Source organism: Indicator indicator, chromosome 2 (assembly GCF_027791375.1).
Source record: "Indicator indicator isolate 239-I01 chromosome 2, UM_Iind_1.1, whole genome shotgun sequence".
In the NCBI taxonomy this organism is placed as follows: domain Eukaryota; kingdom Metazoa; phylum Chordata; class Aves; order Piciformes; family Indicatoridae; genus Indicator; species Indicator indicator.
This window is the reverse complement of record NC_072011.1, coordinates 21158312-21176422: the sequence shown is the minus strand read 5'-3', so window position 1 is coordinate 21176422 and position 18111 is coordinate 21158312. Positions and strand designations below refer to the sequence as shown.

Below are 18111 nucleotides of genomic sequence, written 5' to 3'. Positions count from 1 at the left end.
TTTTCAAGATTAGGTGTGTGAAGGAAAATTAGGTAGCCAGAGATGTCACATGGGAAAACACTGACATAAAATACAGACTTATAACTGGAGAAGGGGTTTGTGTGGTGTTTTTTGGGGTTGTTTTTCCTTGCTTTTTGTTAACATCAAAAGTGCCTGCTTCAGTCTCTTAAGGCTTTCCTTCCTCTTCCAGAAAATGCTGGGACAGAAGAGATGAGTACTCCCTTTACTAAGGCCTAAAACTGCCTGTTGAAAAACAATCCTGACCAGGCAATATACGAATGGCCCAAGGAAGCCAGCAAATTGATATTCAGGTTTTACATGACCTGCGACAGAAGTTTCCTGAGGTACCTGAAGGTGTTGTATCCAGATGCATGTTACAGGTTAGTGTTCTGTTAATGACATACAAGTAAGCAGTGTTGCTTAAGTGTTATGTATGGGTGTCACCTTTGAAAGCAGATTTTTTTCTTTTTCTTTTCCTGAGACAAATACAGCCAATTGCTTTGTATTGCACAGCAAGCTAAGTGTTAAATTGGCCTCTCTTTTTCCATGCCTAATCAGGGGTGGCCCAAGGTAAATTAGCTTATAAATCAGTGTGTGTCTGGAAGCTACCAACTCTATAATCAATATGCTCATGCCTCTTGACCATCTCAAGAGCCAAAACTAACTGTGGCAAAAGGAGAGATGCAAAGCCAGCTTGAGTCCAATAGTGACATTTTAAAGCTGTGCTATAAATCCGTACTTTAAAAAGCTGCTATGGTATGGGGGTTTTATTTACGTTTTTAGTGTGGTTTGTTGTTGGCTGGGGAGGTAGGGGTGACGAGTGTTGTACTTTGAGTGCTAGGCTATGTCCTGAAGCAGCTTTGCTACCTGATCTGCATCACATTTCAAGATAATTAGTGGTTGGCCTCACTACTTTTAACTCCCAGCTCCCTTGGCCTGCAGAGCCAGTGTTGGTGGTGCTGCTTACCTTCTGCAGCAGAGAGCCTGAGAGTGTAATAGGGTCACACCTACGCTCACTGAGCCTAAATCTTGTAGCCTGGCATCTACCATGTTAGAACTGAGTGTGTGTGTTTCTGCTCAGTACTTCCCAAGGCTTTGGCTACCACACAGGCTTAACTTGGAGGCTTTTGTAGCTTTGGAGTCCATGCTGCTAATCTGTGGATTTCTGTTGGGTTTAGAAGTATTTTTGATGGGAATTGCAGCTAGTGCTAAGCCTATGGACTGCCATATCACCAATTTCTACCTCCACCTATCTGTATTCTGTGCTGCCACTATCAGAATACTTACTTGACTTTATTGCATGTCAACTTTTGCTCTGTAACATCACATTAGTTACTTCAGCAGATAAATTAATATGCCCATCCAAAGTGTCACATAGGGACATCTAAATGCCTAGAGTAAACAAATGCTGATAGACTATGAGGCTTAAATATGCTTACTTTGCATTTTCTAGTGGTCTCAAAGCATCCATAGTGATTGGGTTTTTTCATTATCTAATGTACTCAACCTTTGAGTACTCTGGATAATTTTAGAGCGTGGTGTGAATATTCATAGTGGTCATCAGTAAACACAGTTTCGTTGGAAAAAAAGATGGGTCATTAGTTCCCAGAAGCTGGCTGTCCCTGGATTATGGCTAGCATATCTGTGGTTAAATTCAACATTCTTGTGTCATAATGGTTTGTGTTGATTGTTGTATGTATTTTTATTTCTAACAGATACATACTTAAATATGTGTATCTAGTCACATGCACATGCTTGTACTGTTGGGAATAGAAGTGTGACTGTCAATGTTCATGTTTTCAAGACTTTATCATGACTCTCTTAGTAGAGTAAGAAGCTGCGTAAAGTGCAGTTTGTTGGGAGGACTGGTTTTGATTTGCAAGAGGGCAAAGTTCTGCTTGGATCTTTTGAGGCTACAAGCTTTCCCCAGTCCTTTACTTAGCTGAAGAGTAAACCAAACCAGACTATAGATTGCATGTAGTTGTTCTCAGGTGTGTACACTGCCATTTTTTTAATTAGCTCTCTGTAGGTGTAATTTAATTCTTGTACAGTTTTGTTCTTCACAGATGAGAACTGCTTGCTTAGCTAGGTCAATAAACTTGACAAAGTGCATGCATCGGTAATCACCTCTTGAATGTAATTCTTGGTAAATTTAAAAGCTAGTCCTTGGCTGGAGAGAACCAGCAGTCTTCAGAACTGAAGAAAAGACCCTACTGTACATCTCATACTCAGAGATATGGGAAAAGGCTTTAGATTTTGAGGGAGGTGTTTTGGTCAGTTTTCTTAAAAGACTTTTTAAAAAAACCTGTAGTGTAATTAATGTTCCATATGTGCAATATTACACTAATTTACTACACTAGAAAGCTGCCTGTTTTGTTGTTAACTCAGCGCTTCTACAAGTCACCAACAAAATCCTGCCATGTTGGTGGTTTTTTGAAATTTCATGAGATTTGGTTTCTCTGATTCAGTTAAATTCTAAGATTGCTACTCAGATAGTGAGGGGTTTGGGTTAGTTATTTTGATTGTTCTTTAAACCAACAAATTTACTTGGATTGGTGGTAAAGTTTGGAAAACAGCATTTGAGAATACTTCTGCATGTGTTTGTAATACTGCTGGAACAGCATCTGAATCCTGAGTTCTGCCTTCTTGCAGTTGAGCATAGTGGCAGGAATTTCCAATAAATGCAGTAACTATTGTCTGGGTCAAAGATAAGGGTGTTACAAGAAACAGTACATTCACCTTGCCCGTACAATACTTGATGTATGAGCATCATGTGTCGGGGTGAAGTTGTTCTTAAACCAGGAAGTATAAGAGATCCCAGGAGAGAACCTGGAAGAGTTCAAAAATTGTGTAGTTTACAATTATATTGACAAGAGGTTTTTATAACAAGAAAGGTTTCTTAAGATCACTGCAAATTGTGCAGGAAAACTATACAGATAATTCAGTCCTCTTCTTAAGACTATTTTAGCCAGACACTTTCAGCTTCTTTTTTGAAGGAAGTTCTGTAGCATTATATGTTTATAATGAATAACTTAAACAGAGTATGAATGTCTTGAGGTGAATAGCCCATTGTTGGAATGTCTAAACAATTTCTAGTGTACTAAAAACAGAGGACCATGAAACATCCAGTAGGATGAAATTTAAATCTGTGTAATCTAGGGAGTAAAAAGTTTTATTGCCTTGTTGGGCTGACAGCACTGAGCTCTCCTGAAAAGTTTTACATCCCTTCATTCTTCCCAACAAGCCTCCTGCATTCAGCTCTTCTTATTTAAAGGGGTCACTGCAGCATCCCCATTCTGGACATTACCCTCCTTGTCTAGAGCATTCTTTTAACTACCTGCTCCTCAGGTCTTCTTGCTTGCTTCTTGCTTTTCCCTCATTTCCCTCCAACGTTTTTATTTCTCCTTCCCCTCCTACCCTTCTCTTTCAGAGTGCCAACATTTTAAACTCAAGTGGGACATGGGCAGAGCTAAGATGAGGGGTATTGTTTTGCTGGAATATGTTCAGTTCTGCTATCAACCGGTTCTGTGATCTATAAAAAGCTAGAAGCGGTTGAAACTCTGCCAGGCAGAAGATGCCAGGCATTCCATGTGCCCCCGTTTCCTCTTTGAGTTCTCCAGCTTGCTCATTGACATCTCTGAATTTTGGGAATTGATTTGGTGCAGTCCTAAAAAAAAAAACCCCAAGCCCACAACAAACAAAAAATCCAAAAGAAATGCATTCACACTGAATTTAAGAGCCTTGGAAGCTTGCCCTATTCCTTTTTGGTTTGGGATTTTTGACCTTTCTGTTAATAATTTTAATTTGCTGTAGTTCATGCAAAATCTGTGTTTCAGATTTTTCTAGCTTGCTTTTATGTGGTACCCCATCTATTTGCCTTTTTCCTGTCTCCCTTTTCTCCTTTGTAACAAATACAAGGCTATTGTTTTGTCTCACCCAGTGTTTTGTCTGTGTGTGGTTCCTGCACTACTGACATAATTTGATTACTTTGTCCTCTGGCTGTTATTCCAAACTAGAGCCGATATGTTTACCATCAATTTGACCCATACTCATATCTCTCAAGATTTTTCTGCCACGACTCTCATATAGAGATGTCAGGTAGTCTTTAGGGAATCTGTTATTTTAGAAGGTTTTCTGGCTGGGTTTTATTGTGGGATTTTGTTGTTAAAAATTTAGAACTGCATCTGGCCCGTATGAACATGCAATTTTAGTTTTGTGGGTGGAATTTAGCCAAGTCTCAGTCTCCTATTGTTGTCTCTCCTTCCATCTTTTAGGGGTTTTTTGGTTTGGTTTGGTTTTTTCTGTATGGTAGGGACAGTCTTGCTGTCTGCATAATGCTCTATGACCTTGTTTGATTGAAGGATAAGAACTACTATCTGCTAGTTTAACAAAAATAGCATGATACAAAGCATGTAGCATGGATCAATTTATCTTGCTTTCTTGCTTACATTGTTCTTTAACTAAACAATGGTGTTACTTCTTGGCACACAGTTTTTGATCGTGTGCCTACTTACTAGTTACTGTGTGATAGATGAGTTTTAATAACATCTGGACCTTCAACAGATGCTCCTTCTATTTTTTTTTTTTCCAGAGGGGTAGGAGGGTTGTGGGTGTTTTGTAAGAAAAGTGATATGGACAGAGCACAGTATTAAGAAACTGAGTCACTGATGCATGTTCATTCTTTTCTAAAAATCCTTACACCAGAAACTAAATTGGGAAGATCAGAGTACAGTACTACTAAACATGTAGAAAAAGAAGAGGGATTAGCAGTTTGCTTCCAAAATGTTCTTAAAATCAGCTAGGTTTCGTTTTTTGTTTGAAGTCATCCTGTTACAGGTTTTATAAAGTAACTTAGTACAGATGTAAGTATTTAAAAGCTTTGCAAGCAGTGGTTTAAAATGAAAATACAAATATCTTCTGGGGTTTCCATTAATAGTTTCATCTTGCAAAAGAGTAATTTGTATAAACTGAATTTTTATATTTCTTCTGAAGTCACATACAACTCCGTCAGCTGGCATGTTTGTTCTCTATGTTAAGATTCACTTTTGTTTTCAGCAGGAGGTAATGCATAATGAGTGTTGAAGTGTTTGGGAAAACATATGAAATAAACATGTTTTGATTTCTGTTTTTAAATTATTAACCAGTGATATTCAGGTGCTGTGAATTCATTATTTCTGTCACTTTCCCCTCAAACCAGAGACTTGGTCATTGCTAAAGATGGTTCTGAAATTGCGAATTAATAGCAAAAATATTCACTTAGTGTGTATTATACTGTATGGTGTTATTTTGTCAAGGTCCAGGATCTCCCTATCATTGCTTCAGCAGCAATGCAGACCCCCCTGCTCTTAGTGCCAGTGACTGAGTTGCTGTTCTCAAAACAGTAAGCTTCACACACACGCCTTGTGCATGCGTAGCAGCTGTGCTAGCCAACTATCTCAGTCACCTAATGCTTTGTTTTGATGCTAAATTGTTAATTTTTCAATGATAATTAGATACATCTATATCTTAACTGTGATGGTATTGTATCAGTAATGTTACATTTTCATCTGTCTTTTATAGAATAACAATAATTTGGATGCCTGTTGTGCAGTTCTCTCTCAGGAGAGCACGAAGTATCTCTACGGTGAAGGAGACCTAAGTTTTTCGGATGATTCTGGGATACCTGGACTACGAAATCACATGACATCTCTTAACTTGGATTTGCAATCACAGAATGTGTATCACCATGGAAGAGATGGAAGTAGAATGAATGGAAGTAGGACTCTAGCTCACAGCGTTAGTGATGGACACCTTCAAACCAGTCAGTCCAACAATGAACTGTTTCAACAAGAACCACAGACAGCACCTGCACAGGTTCCACAAGGATTTAATGTCTTTGGGATGGCTAATGCAGTTAGTACTTCTAATCCAGGGCAGCATCTTGGATTTCACCTAGGCAGCAAAGGAGTATCTAACTTGTCTCAGCAAACGCCCAGATTCAACCCCATTATGGTAACTTTAGCCCCAAATATTCAGCCTGGTCGCAATACCCCTACATCTTTGCACATACATGGTGTACCTCCTCCTGTGCTTAACAGCCCACAGGGAAATTCTATCTATATTAGACCTTACATCACAACTCCTAGTGGTCCTGTTCGACAGACACAGCAGCAGCCAGGCTGGGCATCTCAGTTTAATCCCGTGCATCCTCAGCAAGTCTACCAGCCATCGCAGCCAAGTCCCTGGACTACTCTTCCAGCATCCAGTACTACGCCACATACCTCATCACAACACTCAACACAGTCAAATCAGCAAGGCCACCAGACTTCTCATGTCTATATGCCTATCAGTTCTCCTACTACTCCACAAGCTCCTATGATTCATTCATCTGGTAGCTCACAATCCTCTGCTCATAGCCAATACAACATTCAGAATATATCCACAGGACCTCGCAAAAACCAAATTGAAATCAAACTTGAACCACCACAAAGAAACAGTTCTTCTAAGTTGCGTTCATCTGGCCCTCGTACCTCCACTACTCCCTCTTCCCTCAACAGCCAGACATTAAGTAGAAGTCAACCCACTGTTTACATATCGGCCAGTCCTCCAAATACTGATGAAGTGATCACACGTGGTCAGCCGAAGGTCTACATTTCAGCAAATGCCACAACAGGAGATGACCAAGTTGTGCGGAACCAGCCCACGCTTTTCATATCGACAAATCCTGGAGTATCTACCACTTCTAGGAATATGTCTGGTCAAGTAAGCATGGGTCCTGCATTTATTCATCACCATCCACCCAAGAGTCGAGCGGTGGGCAACAGCACCACTGCAACCTCTCCTCGAGTGGTGGTTACGCAGCCTAACACAAAATATACTTTTAAAATTACAGTTTCTCCAAATAAGCCCCCTGCAGTTTCCCCAGGGGTAGTATCCCCAACATTTGAACCTACAAACCTCCTAAACCTTCCTGATCACTATGTTGAACCAGAGGGTATCCAGCATCTTACTGACCCTGTTTTAGCACATGTGGATAGGATCAGTGATGCACGGAAATTGAGTATGGGATCTGATGATGCTGCCTACACGCAAGGTAATATTCTTAATATAAGTAGTAGAGATTTCAGCCAGGTTGTCAATTCATTTTTACATTACAGAACAGGAAACAATTGATAACCTATGTGATGTTAATACAGTATCCTCAACTTCATTCATGAGAATTTCCTAAATAAATAAAAAAGCTTTATAAGGAAATCATAGATTTCTTTTTATGGTGATAACATTTAATGGAATACTTGGAGATAATTCTTCTGTTTGTCTTAAGTAGATATGTTATCTGTTTCATGAAGTGGAGTAATTTTTGTGTTACTCTGAAAAAAAATATATAAGCTTGTTCAATTTGTCCTAACAATTTGAAGTTGCAAGTCTACTGACAGGTTTTTGAATCAGGTTACATACTGTTTTCATTGGATAATGCTCCCTTTTTTCTTTGTTTCTTGCAAAACTTTAAGAAGGAAGAAAAGCAGACTTCAAAAACAAGCAGTGGAATGAAGCGTTGGCCTCCGTGTTTCCTAATGTGTGCCTGACCAAAAAATGCTTAAAGTGTTGATATTCACTTGTGTTGTAAAATGTGAGAAGGAACACCCCACACTGAAAAAAGCTATTTTAGTATCAGTTGTAATGGGAGGATAAAATGTAATACGTGATACAGCAACCCAACCTGTTAATCTTTTTCTTCTGTTTTCCTGGTTTTGTATGCCTTTATTATCAGCTCAGTGGTTTCTTAACCCTCTTGTGGACTTTTTGTATAAAGGTGCTGAATGAGTCTTAGGATATTTAAGCAGTATTCAGGATAGGTTGTCAAAACAATCTCTATTTGATCTTATTGTTCCTCTTTGGACTTAGCAAATAGTTGAATGTTTAAAAACTGTCTTCTTCCATGACTTGGATTTCAGGACTTGAAGCCTGGTCTGTGTCTGGAGTACTATATTAACAAAGTAAATAAAAAACCTGATTCTAGCTTGTACACTCTTTCAGCTTGCAATTAGATTTGGTGAAGGGGTAATTCACCCTAACTCAAGTGTCTAAAGGCTAGGTGTCAAAGCCAAAAACCTAATCATCTTAGACTGTCTTCCACAATTAGCAAAGAATAAAGAACTCCAGAAAGTGATTCATCTGTAGATAATCAAAACAAATTGCCCACCAGAAGTGGTATTTCCTTTCCTTACTCTGAAGGGAGACTTGGCTAACCGTTTAGTCCTCAAGGCTAGATACCTAGAAACTAAGTGATCAAAATCTTGTCTGCAGGTTCTAGATACTCTTGTAGATAATTAAATTGCTTCCCAAGCACCCTGCACTTTGTGTTGGTATTTGTTGGTTAGGGGTTTCCCTTTCTCCTGTTCTGCCTTTCTGATGGGACTCTCTTCTACCAGGTGTAGTTCTTCATCTGAACCACTAGTAGTGATGTCTACCATAACCTGCCTTCCTGCACAGTCTTTATAGTCTGCAGGTATCAGCACTTAGTTTTATCAAGTTGAGGCAAGCTCTAGCCTCCCATTCCTGCTATTCAGCCTGGAGCTCAAAAGTGTCGACTGGCTGTGAATCTCAGTTATTCCTGAAGCCAAGACATAGATGCAGTTTTTAGATGCAGTGTAGATACGTAATGTGGGTTGATGCAGCTTTAGGGACCCTAGTATCCCTAGGGTCCTTAGGATGTAGAATAACACACTTTTTTATCCTTCACTAGTTTATATAAAACACACTCATGCCTCTGGAGTTCTTCACATACAGAAGTGTTCGGGTTTTCTGGCATGTGTTCCTCTCTTTCTGCTGCAAAAAGTGCAGCATTTTAAAATTGTTAAATAAATGTGTATGATCGTTATATCTGGAAGTCCTAATTGTTGCTTCTAAACTTGAATCTTAGTGTGCAATGGAAAAAAAAAACACATTTCTAAAACATACTTGAGTTAGTCGATGCTTTCCGTTGGGAGACCATGTTCTAAGCTGCTTATAACTTACCCAGTCTGTGCAGAAAAGCCTTCCATGCTAAGGTACTACATTTTCATCTTAGCCAGGACAGATGAGTAGTTTCTCTGGCCATGATTAGAGTAGAATGTATTTTAATCAGCTTTTTCCATTTCTGCCCAGAATACTCATCTTGGCAGGAAAAACTGAAACTGGCTCGGGGTAGAAGGAATGTGGAAGGTGGAGTTGCCTTGGTGTCAAAGGAGATTTCCTTTACTTTGTTCCAGTTGAAATACATTTGTGTGCATGGTCTAACCCACGAGAATAGATGGTGTGTTGGACCTATCTGCAACTGCTGCTGCTGGCCACCTGAGGAGACTGGCTTCAGTTACAGTCTGTGCAGGCACTCCTGTCTTTTCCCATGATTAGATTTCTATTTTTCCGTGCAAGTAAGTTGCAGTGGGTAGTAGTAGGCTACCACGGGCCTGTCTTGTTTGCTGTCAGAACTGGAAGTTATATGATGTGAAAAGGAGCAGGGTACCACTCAGATGAAAATCAGTGCAGTTCCTCAGGAATGTTAGGTTTTTATCTCCACCACTGACTTTGTAATGCTAAGATGATGCTAAGAAATTCACTGTCACTAAACTTTTTAGAAGTGGTTCCTAATTGATATTTGGTGTTTTCTGCGATTCCAGTTTGAGATACTCTGGACTTAACTTGTGGAAGTAGTGAGAACACTCATCTACTGCTGAAGTCACTAAGAATTAATAGTACTGTGAGGAGAAAAGTAATGCTAGGTGCATGCCCAAGAGAACAGGCAAAACTGGTTGTGTGCAGGAGTATCAGTTTCTATTACTTAAGCAATTTCAGTTTATAATTAGTTTTATTAATAGGAAATAATTACTTGAGATTTAAATACATAATTTACGTTAGTATAAAGTATCTTATGGATGAAAAACAGTAGAGTCCTATTAGAAACTGAAAATTCTGTACTCAAATGTTTTTGTGACGTACACTCATGATGCACGCAGTCATGTTGCAATAGTGAGGCTAAACTATTTAATAGTTGCTCATTCTGTATATAGCTTTCCATCTGTATAATGGGCAGGCATCCTATGAAGAAAATGCATAATTTTATAGTAAAATCTTTAGGTTGATGCTTTTGTATTAGAGATTCTTAAGTTCCTTAGTTCAGTACTACTTGGATTTTGACTGACTATCATATTTCATATTGTTTTCTTTAGCTTGGGGAGAGGATGGTATACCTAATTAAGAGTTAATCATTGGTGCCAACTGTAGATGTGTGTGTGGATGTACATTTATTTAGCAATTCTTATACTGTGTTTTTACTATAAATATGTTAATTGATGAGCTAATTTAGGATCTTGACATTTTGCACAGTTCTTGCTTTGATTATATTTGGCTCTGTGTATCAGGTCCCAGTTGAGTGACACTCTTTTTAAAAACTCAAATGAGAAGTGTAAGGGATGACAACAACAGAAACAATCAATGTAAGCTGTTAAAATTGCATATTAAATACATTTTAAATGATTGACTTTTTTGCAGCTTCAAATACAGATTTTTTTTTAATTGTGCACAAACATAAGAGCATTTCACAAACCTACTACCACAAAGCAATTGCATTGCCATTATTCCCCTTTCTTCTGTATTTTGCAAACATACATTTCAGAAATCCATAGGCCTGTAGAATAGGGTAAAGTTATTATACTCTTAGATTAGCTTTTTACTTACAAAATATAATAAAAATGCTCTGAAGCAATAATTGTTTAAATTTCAGATTCACAGAGGCTTTGAGAAAACAATTACGCATGCATTTTCAAATTTACAAGTGTATTCAGTACCTGTTTGAGTAGATCTCTAGGAAGAGAAAAATGAATTTTCATGCTCCTTGTAATTCTAGTGATTTGCAGTGTTTCTGTGGAAAATATGCACTTTGTCAGAGAAAACATTGTCTTTTGCTGGTCATTGAAGTGTTCTGTTCCTGCCAATCTGCAGAATAAGAACACGCGAAGCTGGAAAAAATGGAATAAGCGTGGTACAGTTTGCACATAATTGAGATGCTGAACATGAAATCTCTTCTGTTTGTTGTACAGTAATGATGAGTCAAGGAGGCAGTCTTTGTACTTCTTTTGCCAGGATGATAACAGTAAATAACTTCTTTTTAAGGATGTCTGAATAAGTAAGTGGACGTCTGAAGCTTTCTGGTTTATACTCCAGGTTAGTCTGTGGAGAGTGAAGTTGGGTCTGCCAGTGTTGCCTGCATAGGAGGAATTCTCTTTCTGCAGGAAACACAGGAATATAAAAAAGACCATTAAATACCTTCTTAGGGACAGTGTAAACTGGATCTAGTAGCATTAGAATCAGAGATGCTTTGTTTTCAGTTGCTCTGATTGACACTAGAGGGAGATGAATACTTAATTGCTGGTTTCTATTAATAAATAATGCAGTAGGACATGAGATTTTGTCTATGCCAGCCCACTTCTTAATACAGCTGCCACATCGATATTTAAGCAAAATTACCAAATTATGTGTGAAATTTGTCACTTAAATCAGTGTTTTGCCAGTTCTTTATCCAAGTTAACAATAGTTTAGCATAGCAATATGAAGTGAGTCTTCTTTAATCATAGTTATGATTTTGTAACATTTGAAATCAATTGGGATTTGAAGTTTTATAATGATATTCACAAAGCTACTAGGAGAATAAATTGGATTGTGTCTGGTAAATGATGTGAAAATGAAGAGCATGTAATAGTGCTATGGGCTTTCATCAATGCCTTACGCTCCTTGTATGATACTGTAATGACAGCTTAATATCTAAACCACAGAGGTAGGAGAACACTGAAATTAGAAGTTTGGGTTATTTCCCATTACAAGAGTAGCTCAAAAAAAGAGAGAGGACAGGGCAGGGTCCTCTAGAAATGCAGTCTCACTCTGGAGTATATGCCCTATTATGTCTCCTGGAGATGCTCTTCTTCACTTACCATGTCCAGCACACTGGCTGCTCACTCGCATCTTGCATCCAGGTCTGAAGAGTTCAGAATCTGATCAGTAAAGCACATTGTGTTGCTGCAGCTGGGCTCCGGTGACTTGTCTCAGTGGTGATACCAAGGCAATGAAAAGGCTATCCAAAACCAGAGATAAAGTGTAGAAGGGAAAAGAGCTTGTACTCTCCCTGCAAGATCAGAGGCAAAGTAGTCTTTGATTTCCTTTCTTTATAGTTGCAGTTACACTGGGTGCTCCTAGAGGTCATAAATGCTGCAACTTTAGCTGTAGTCTGACTAGTGGCTACTCCAAATAAAGGTGCTGCATTATGCAAATATGTCTAAATTGAAGAAAAACAAGCAAAAGCTCAAGCAACTTCATCATCTCAGTGTCTTTCGAACACATGACTCACAAGCCTTAGGCTTGTTGGTCTGGGGTTTTATTCTCAGCGAGGCCTTGCCACTGTAACACTGTAGAAAAATAGTTTAGTGTTGTTCCTTCTTTTGGAGAACCTCTGGAAGACAAAATAGGATGTGTGAATAAATGAACAGGCAAAAATTGCAGCAGAGGGCAGTTCTGCTTGCCAGAGATCTAGAAAGTTGCGTATTTTTGATGTCATGTTTTTTCCTCTACTACTACTTGGGCAACCTAACCAAACAAATTTAAATGCTTCTAATTTTTTGGTACCTGAAGAAATTGTGGTGAATTAAATATCACTTTCCAGCCCGAGTTTTGCTCAAACAGTTTGTGAGGCAAATTCAATCTTTTAAAAATACCTTGTTACTGCTACTTTTTTTTTATCATTTCCACAGTGCTAGAGAAGTGTCTATAGTCTGTGAAACTGGTCCCAGTTGATGTGAATTAGTAATTTAATGGATGGATGAATGTCTGTACAGTAGTTGAAATTATTTTGTTTATTTAACAAAATGCTTTTCATTTTTGTAGAAGGTGATTATTACTTTGAGCAGTGTTACCTACTTGTGGTGATATTTAATAGTATACCTACCTTTAATGGCATGCACTCTTTGAGTTGTATGAATCTGATTGTGTATTCTGCTACTTACATTCTTTATAGCTTTAAAAAGCTTCTTATTTGTAACAATTAACCATCATTTCTAAATGAGGTCTCATGCCATTTTCTGTACCTAATAGTGATCATTGTTAGAAATAAGAAGCTGAGTTAATTGTTCTGTGCTATAGTTTAGGGATAAAATGGTGCACAGTCCAGCCTCTATGATAAAGATACAGAATTCATATATATATATACACACACACACACACACATATTTATGTATACTATATAAAACTGGTGTTTGCCAGTGGTATTGCCTGTAGTATTTTCTGTATTGGCTCCATCTGGTGTCATCTTCTATGACAAGAACACAGGATTATATTCCAATCCAAGCAGCAATGAAAGTAAACATTATGATGTCTGTCTAGCATGTATAGTGCTTTGTATTGCAGCCATCTCTGAAATCCTCTTTGTACTACCTGTCCTACAATGGTTGGGCTGAATGCAGTGCAAGGAAACATTTGTTGTTGGTTTCTGGTAGTAATTCTTGTAGATTGGTTGGGTTCTTGAAAAAAAAAAAAAATAGTTTTTTGCAAATGACAACTAAATTTTGCACGGTTGTCTGTTGCATTGTATGACTTCCACATTGTGTTTTGTTGTTGTCTGTAATTAATTTGTGCTATTTTCAAAAACCTACCACTTTTCTGGTTTATGGCAGGAATTTTCTTGAGAATGGAAAAGCAATCTGTAACAATGTTTTCATCTGTATTTTCCCAAAAGAATACAAACTTTCATCTTTATCTGATACTGCCATGTGAAGGATAATAAGAATAGGTAAAATGGGACTTTATATATTGCAGCTTTGCTGATACACCAGAAGGCCAGGATGGAGCGACTTCAGCGAGAACTTGAGATTCAAAAGAAAAAGTTGGATAAACTAAAATCAGAGGTCAATGAAATGGAGAATAATCTAACACGAAGGCGCCTGAAAAGATCGAATTCTGTTTCCCAAATTCCATCAGTAAGTTGAAACGTCTGGGTTATAAATCTAAACTGCAAGTGTGGTCTGTCACAATGAATTCAGGGAACAGTTGCTTATGTATTGACAATACATTAGTGACAGGCAGTAGAGCTCCAATTAAACTGATAAACAGTGTAGATTAGAGTAAAAACCAAATACACATTGTTTAGCCATGACCTTTCAGTTCACTAGTTGCTTTGTGAAGTGTTGCTTTTAAAGGCAGTTGCAAAAGGTTTGACCTGGTATTCCTCCAAGATGATTAAAGGCGTAATGACCTACATTTCAGATTACAATTTATACCACCTTCCACACAAAGTATTTTTGCAGTCTATGTCCTTGATTAAAAAACGGAGTAATGCATCAGTTGCCAGTGCCAGATCAACCATTGATCTGGTGGGCCGTTGGCTGTGTCCTGGCCACAATCTGGAGTTGTTCACTCAGCTCTGAAGTCTAAGGAGAGAGAGAATAATTCAGTAGGTCTAATCCTTTTGTAAGATTACGTTTAGATTAACGGAAAGGGAAAATTATTTTATCTTCACATCTGAAATAATTAAATGCTGTCTACCTATGTGTGAATGGTAACTGATAATAAAATGGTAAAATTTAGTCTAACAGGCAGATTTATTTTTTCAGCTGGAAGAAATGCAACAGTTAAGAAGTTGTAACAGACAGCTGCAGATAGACATAGATTGCCTAACCAAAGAGATTGACCTTTTTCAAGCAAGAGGTACAGTATGTCTTAGTACATTAACCACTTTAAACGTTGATTTTTTTCCATTGCATGTATCAAAAACATCTGTGTTATAAATTATGGGTATACACACAATTTGCAAAATCATCACATTACTTTGGACGAAACCATGGAAGCAATTGTCTTCTAAGCCTGTTGGTTTGGGTTTTCCTAATACCCCAGTTATTCCTGTCTCATACTTGGCTCAGAAAAGAGAAAGTTGTGATGCCATTTATTTAATAAATGCTAATGGGGGAAAATCTGGTTGAGTATCAAAGAAGGAAGAAAATAATTTTTCTGAATGATAAAGCCATGCATATATGTCCATCTCTCTCTTGTCTTCCACTTCTGTCTTATGTTCAGCCTCTCAAGTTAGCAAATATAAAGTACGGTTGTAATTTAAAATGTGCTCTCCTCTTTCCACTTTCCTTGTCTGCAGAGGCACAGCCTTTGGTAATGAGGGTGAAAGTATGAGACAGCTGAGCTAATTCAAGTGCTGCCAACAAGAGGTCCATTTCTTTGCCTGCTTCCCTGTCCTTGCGACTTAACTGTGCTCTGGCTCTGTATTAGCTTTTTAGACCCTTGCAGAGATGATCCTGCTCACTAGCCAAGTAAAAAATGTTGTGTTCCTGGAAAAGCTTGTACAGCTGATGTGAGGGAGAGGCATGGGAAGGGCGAAAGGAAGTAGTGAGAGAGAAGGGACTAATGCTTTCCAATTCAAGCAGCAAAGAGCAGTTAGAGCAGTCCTGAGCCATGGGAGGTCTCATTCAGGCAATGTACTTGCAGTTAAGGAGAAAAGGAGACAAGTGCACCAAATTAATGCTACAACTTTGACCTTGAATATTCAAATTGCCTGTGATTTTTCCATCTGTTTGTTATAGTAAATTGGCGTTAAGAGTTCCTCTAAGTATTAAGTCTACTGCATAGTAGATAGCACATTTTTCAGTAAGGTTACAGTTTAGGAAAAAAAACTCAGGTAAAATTTACTAATAATATGCTGTAAGTATTTAAGAGTGGCAGAAAAAATGTGAGAAGTTGGTTCTGTTGGATTCTGTTCCTGAATTTACTTTATACACATTTTGGACACTTAAGTTTCTTAAAGTATATTGTTGACATAACTAATATCTCACTTAGGTCTCTATTGACACCTTAATAGACTAGACAATAATGGTACTGTTTCAGAATTACTGCCAAAAAAACCTGAGATGTTTTCCTACCCGGGTAGTTTTTTTTAAACTGCTGCATTTTTTTAATTTTATTTTTAGGACCACATTTTAATCCCAGCGCTATCCACAATTTTTATGATAATATTGGATTTCTTGGTCCGGTGCCACCAAAACCCAAAGGTACTGTACTGTTTTTTGTTTGGTTGGGTTGGGTTTTCTCCTTAATTATGCAAGCTGTTAGTGAAAATACTGTGCAAAGGTAAATCCATGCTGATACTCATTTTAGAGTCAAAATACTAAATATGTCAAAAGATTACAGAGCACTTATTTATTGTCGTAATGAGTTTTTGACTTCTCCATAACCTCAGATTTATAAATCTTGTACATATTTCCTGTGCTGATCAATTTCTAAATTTTATCTCCTTTTCATGCAACAACTTTGAACCGAGACCAAAAGGGAAGAAAGTAGAAGGAAGGGATGGGAAACTTGCTTTTTATAGTTTCACCTTGTGCCATTTGGTTGACTTACAATCAAGCTGTAGTCAAGGGGATGGTAAAAAGCTGCCTCTGTCACTTGTAATAACTGTGCTGCTCTCAAACAAGCAAGATATAGTTCTCAGTTACTGAAAAAAGTCATCTCAAAATTCTTTCCATGCTGTTCTTGATTAGTAACTGTTAATCTTCTCTTTCATGTCACAGATCAGAGGTCCATTGTGAAAGCACCAAAGACTGTTCCAGACACAGATGAAGATGAGGGAGCTCAGTGGAGTTGTACTGCCTGTACTTTTTTAAATCATCCAGCCTTAAATCGCTGTGAACAGTGTGAAATGCCCAGGCATTTCTGAGCCAACAGGCCCATTTCCTTTTGTTAAACCATAGTAAATGTACCAGGAACTATCCAGTCATTGGGGGGGCAAAAAAAAAAAGCATTTATGCTTAGGATTTTGTGACAAGATGGTATTTTTCTAATGTTAAATGTCAGCCCACAGAGCTAGTAATACCTCAGTGTTGTGTCACAGGCAGTTGAAATTGGTCGGCTGAAAGGTAATCTGCTGAAAGACTCAGTTGCTACCTGCCTAAACCATGTACAGTATTACCAGTATCCCGGTAACACACACCATGTTCAGTGCTTGGGTGTTGCCCATCTTCTCTGCCCCGGTGTCACTACTGAATTTTGACAGGGGAAAGGAATAGAGTGCTAGCGTTTGTTTTCAGAGCTTTCAGTGAAACACTACATACACATAGGAGATCTAAAAGGAAAAAGGTTGAACTGTTTAAACTGTTTGCTGCCACGTAGTGCCTTCTATAAAGGGAAGAACTTTACAAGTCAGTGGTACTTTTTGTCTTGTCTTCCCTAAAAACATCTCTGTGAAGCCAGAAATCAGTACAATCACATCTAAAGATGGAAAGGAAAAACTGCATGCGTTGTCTGTACAGTACACACAGTGAAATACCCCAAAGCTTTTCCTACTGTACATAGCTCTAGAGCCTGCTTTAAGTGATTTCTTTTCTTCACCTTTATTATTTTCTTGTACTTCTGTATGTATAGAGTAATAGTCTTTTTGTTAACTTTCTTTTTTTTTCCCTTTTAAGTGATTAAGCACGATCATGTCCCTTTTTTTAAGCTTTTATCTGAAAAAAAGCAATGCCTTAAAATAAGAGCATTAATAAGAAACTATGCACAAAATAGCTTTCCTCTGTTCATTCTGTACATTGCTCTTGTAAATGCTGATGATCTGTGAAGACCTGCAGATGCAGCGTGGTAAAAATGCAGGAAAAGTTGAAAGAGTTACGCATATAGTTCACTCTGTACACTGAGTTTTACGGTGGGTGACACAAAGTAGCATTTTGTCTGGCGTGAGGAAACTTTATACTGAGAAACTTTCAACCCACCAACAGATCAGCATCCGATTTAAGCTTGCTTCATCTGCTGGGTATCTTGCAGACTCCTGAAAAGAGATTCATTGGGGAAGTACATACAGTGCCAAAATCAACAGCAGCAGCATCGTACAGCTTTGTTCAAGGACTTTAAATGCTTTCCTGTTTTGGCAGCCAGTTTCTAAACCTGACTTTGTGATGAAGTCTCGTATTTATAGGAAAAAAGGATAGCAGCATTTAGGACAACTGAAATAAAGGCTGGAAAAGAGAAATCAAACAGACTTGAACACTGAAGCAACCTCAAGCATCTCTTTATTTTGATGATCTAATTTTTTTAAGGAAAATACTTACACGATCG

General features: G+C 38.1%; 1 protein-coding gene across 2 annotated transcripts; it reads left to right on the top strand.

The window, feature by feature from the left end:
* Positions 1–278: 278 nt before the first annotated feature.
* On the top strand, positions 279–16780 carry TAB2 (TGF-beta activated kinase 1 (MAP3K7) binding protein 2). Of its 2 annotated transcripts, none has more exons than XM_054398373.1 (6): positions 279–380; positions 5560–7072; positions 13819–13979; positions 14613–14706; positions 15975–16055; positions 16575–16780. In XM_054398373.1, exons 1-6 carry the CDS (start codon positions 279–281, stop codon positions 16718–16720), a joined length of 2097 nt encoding a protein of 698 aa, XP_054254348.1. In that variant the 3' UTR covers positions 16721–16780. The 2 variants fall into 2 exon arrangements, with proteins under 2 accessions (XP_054254348.1, XP_054254340.1); XM_054398365.1 differs by lacking the exon at positions 279–380 and adding an exon at positions 3589–3738.
* The last annotated feature ends 1331 nt before the right edge of the window (positions 16781–18111 follow it).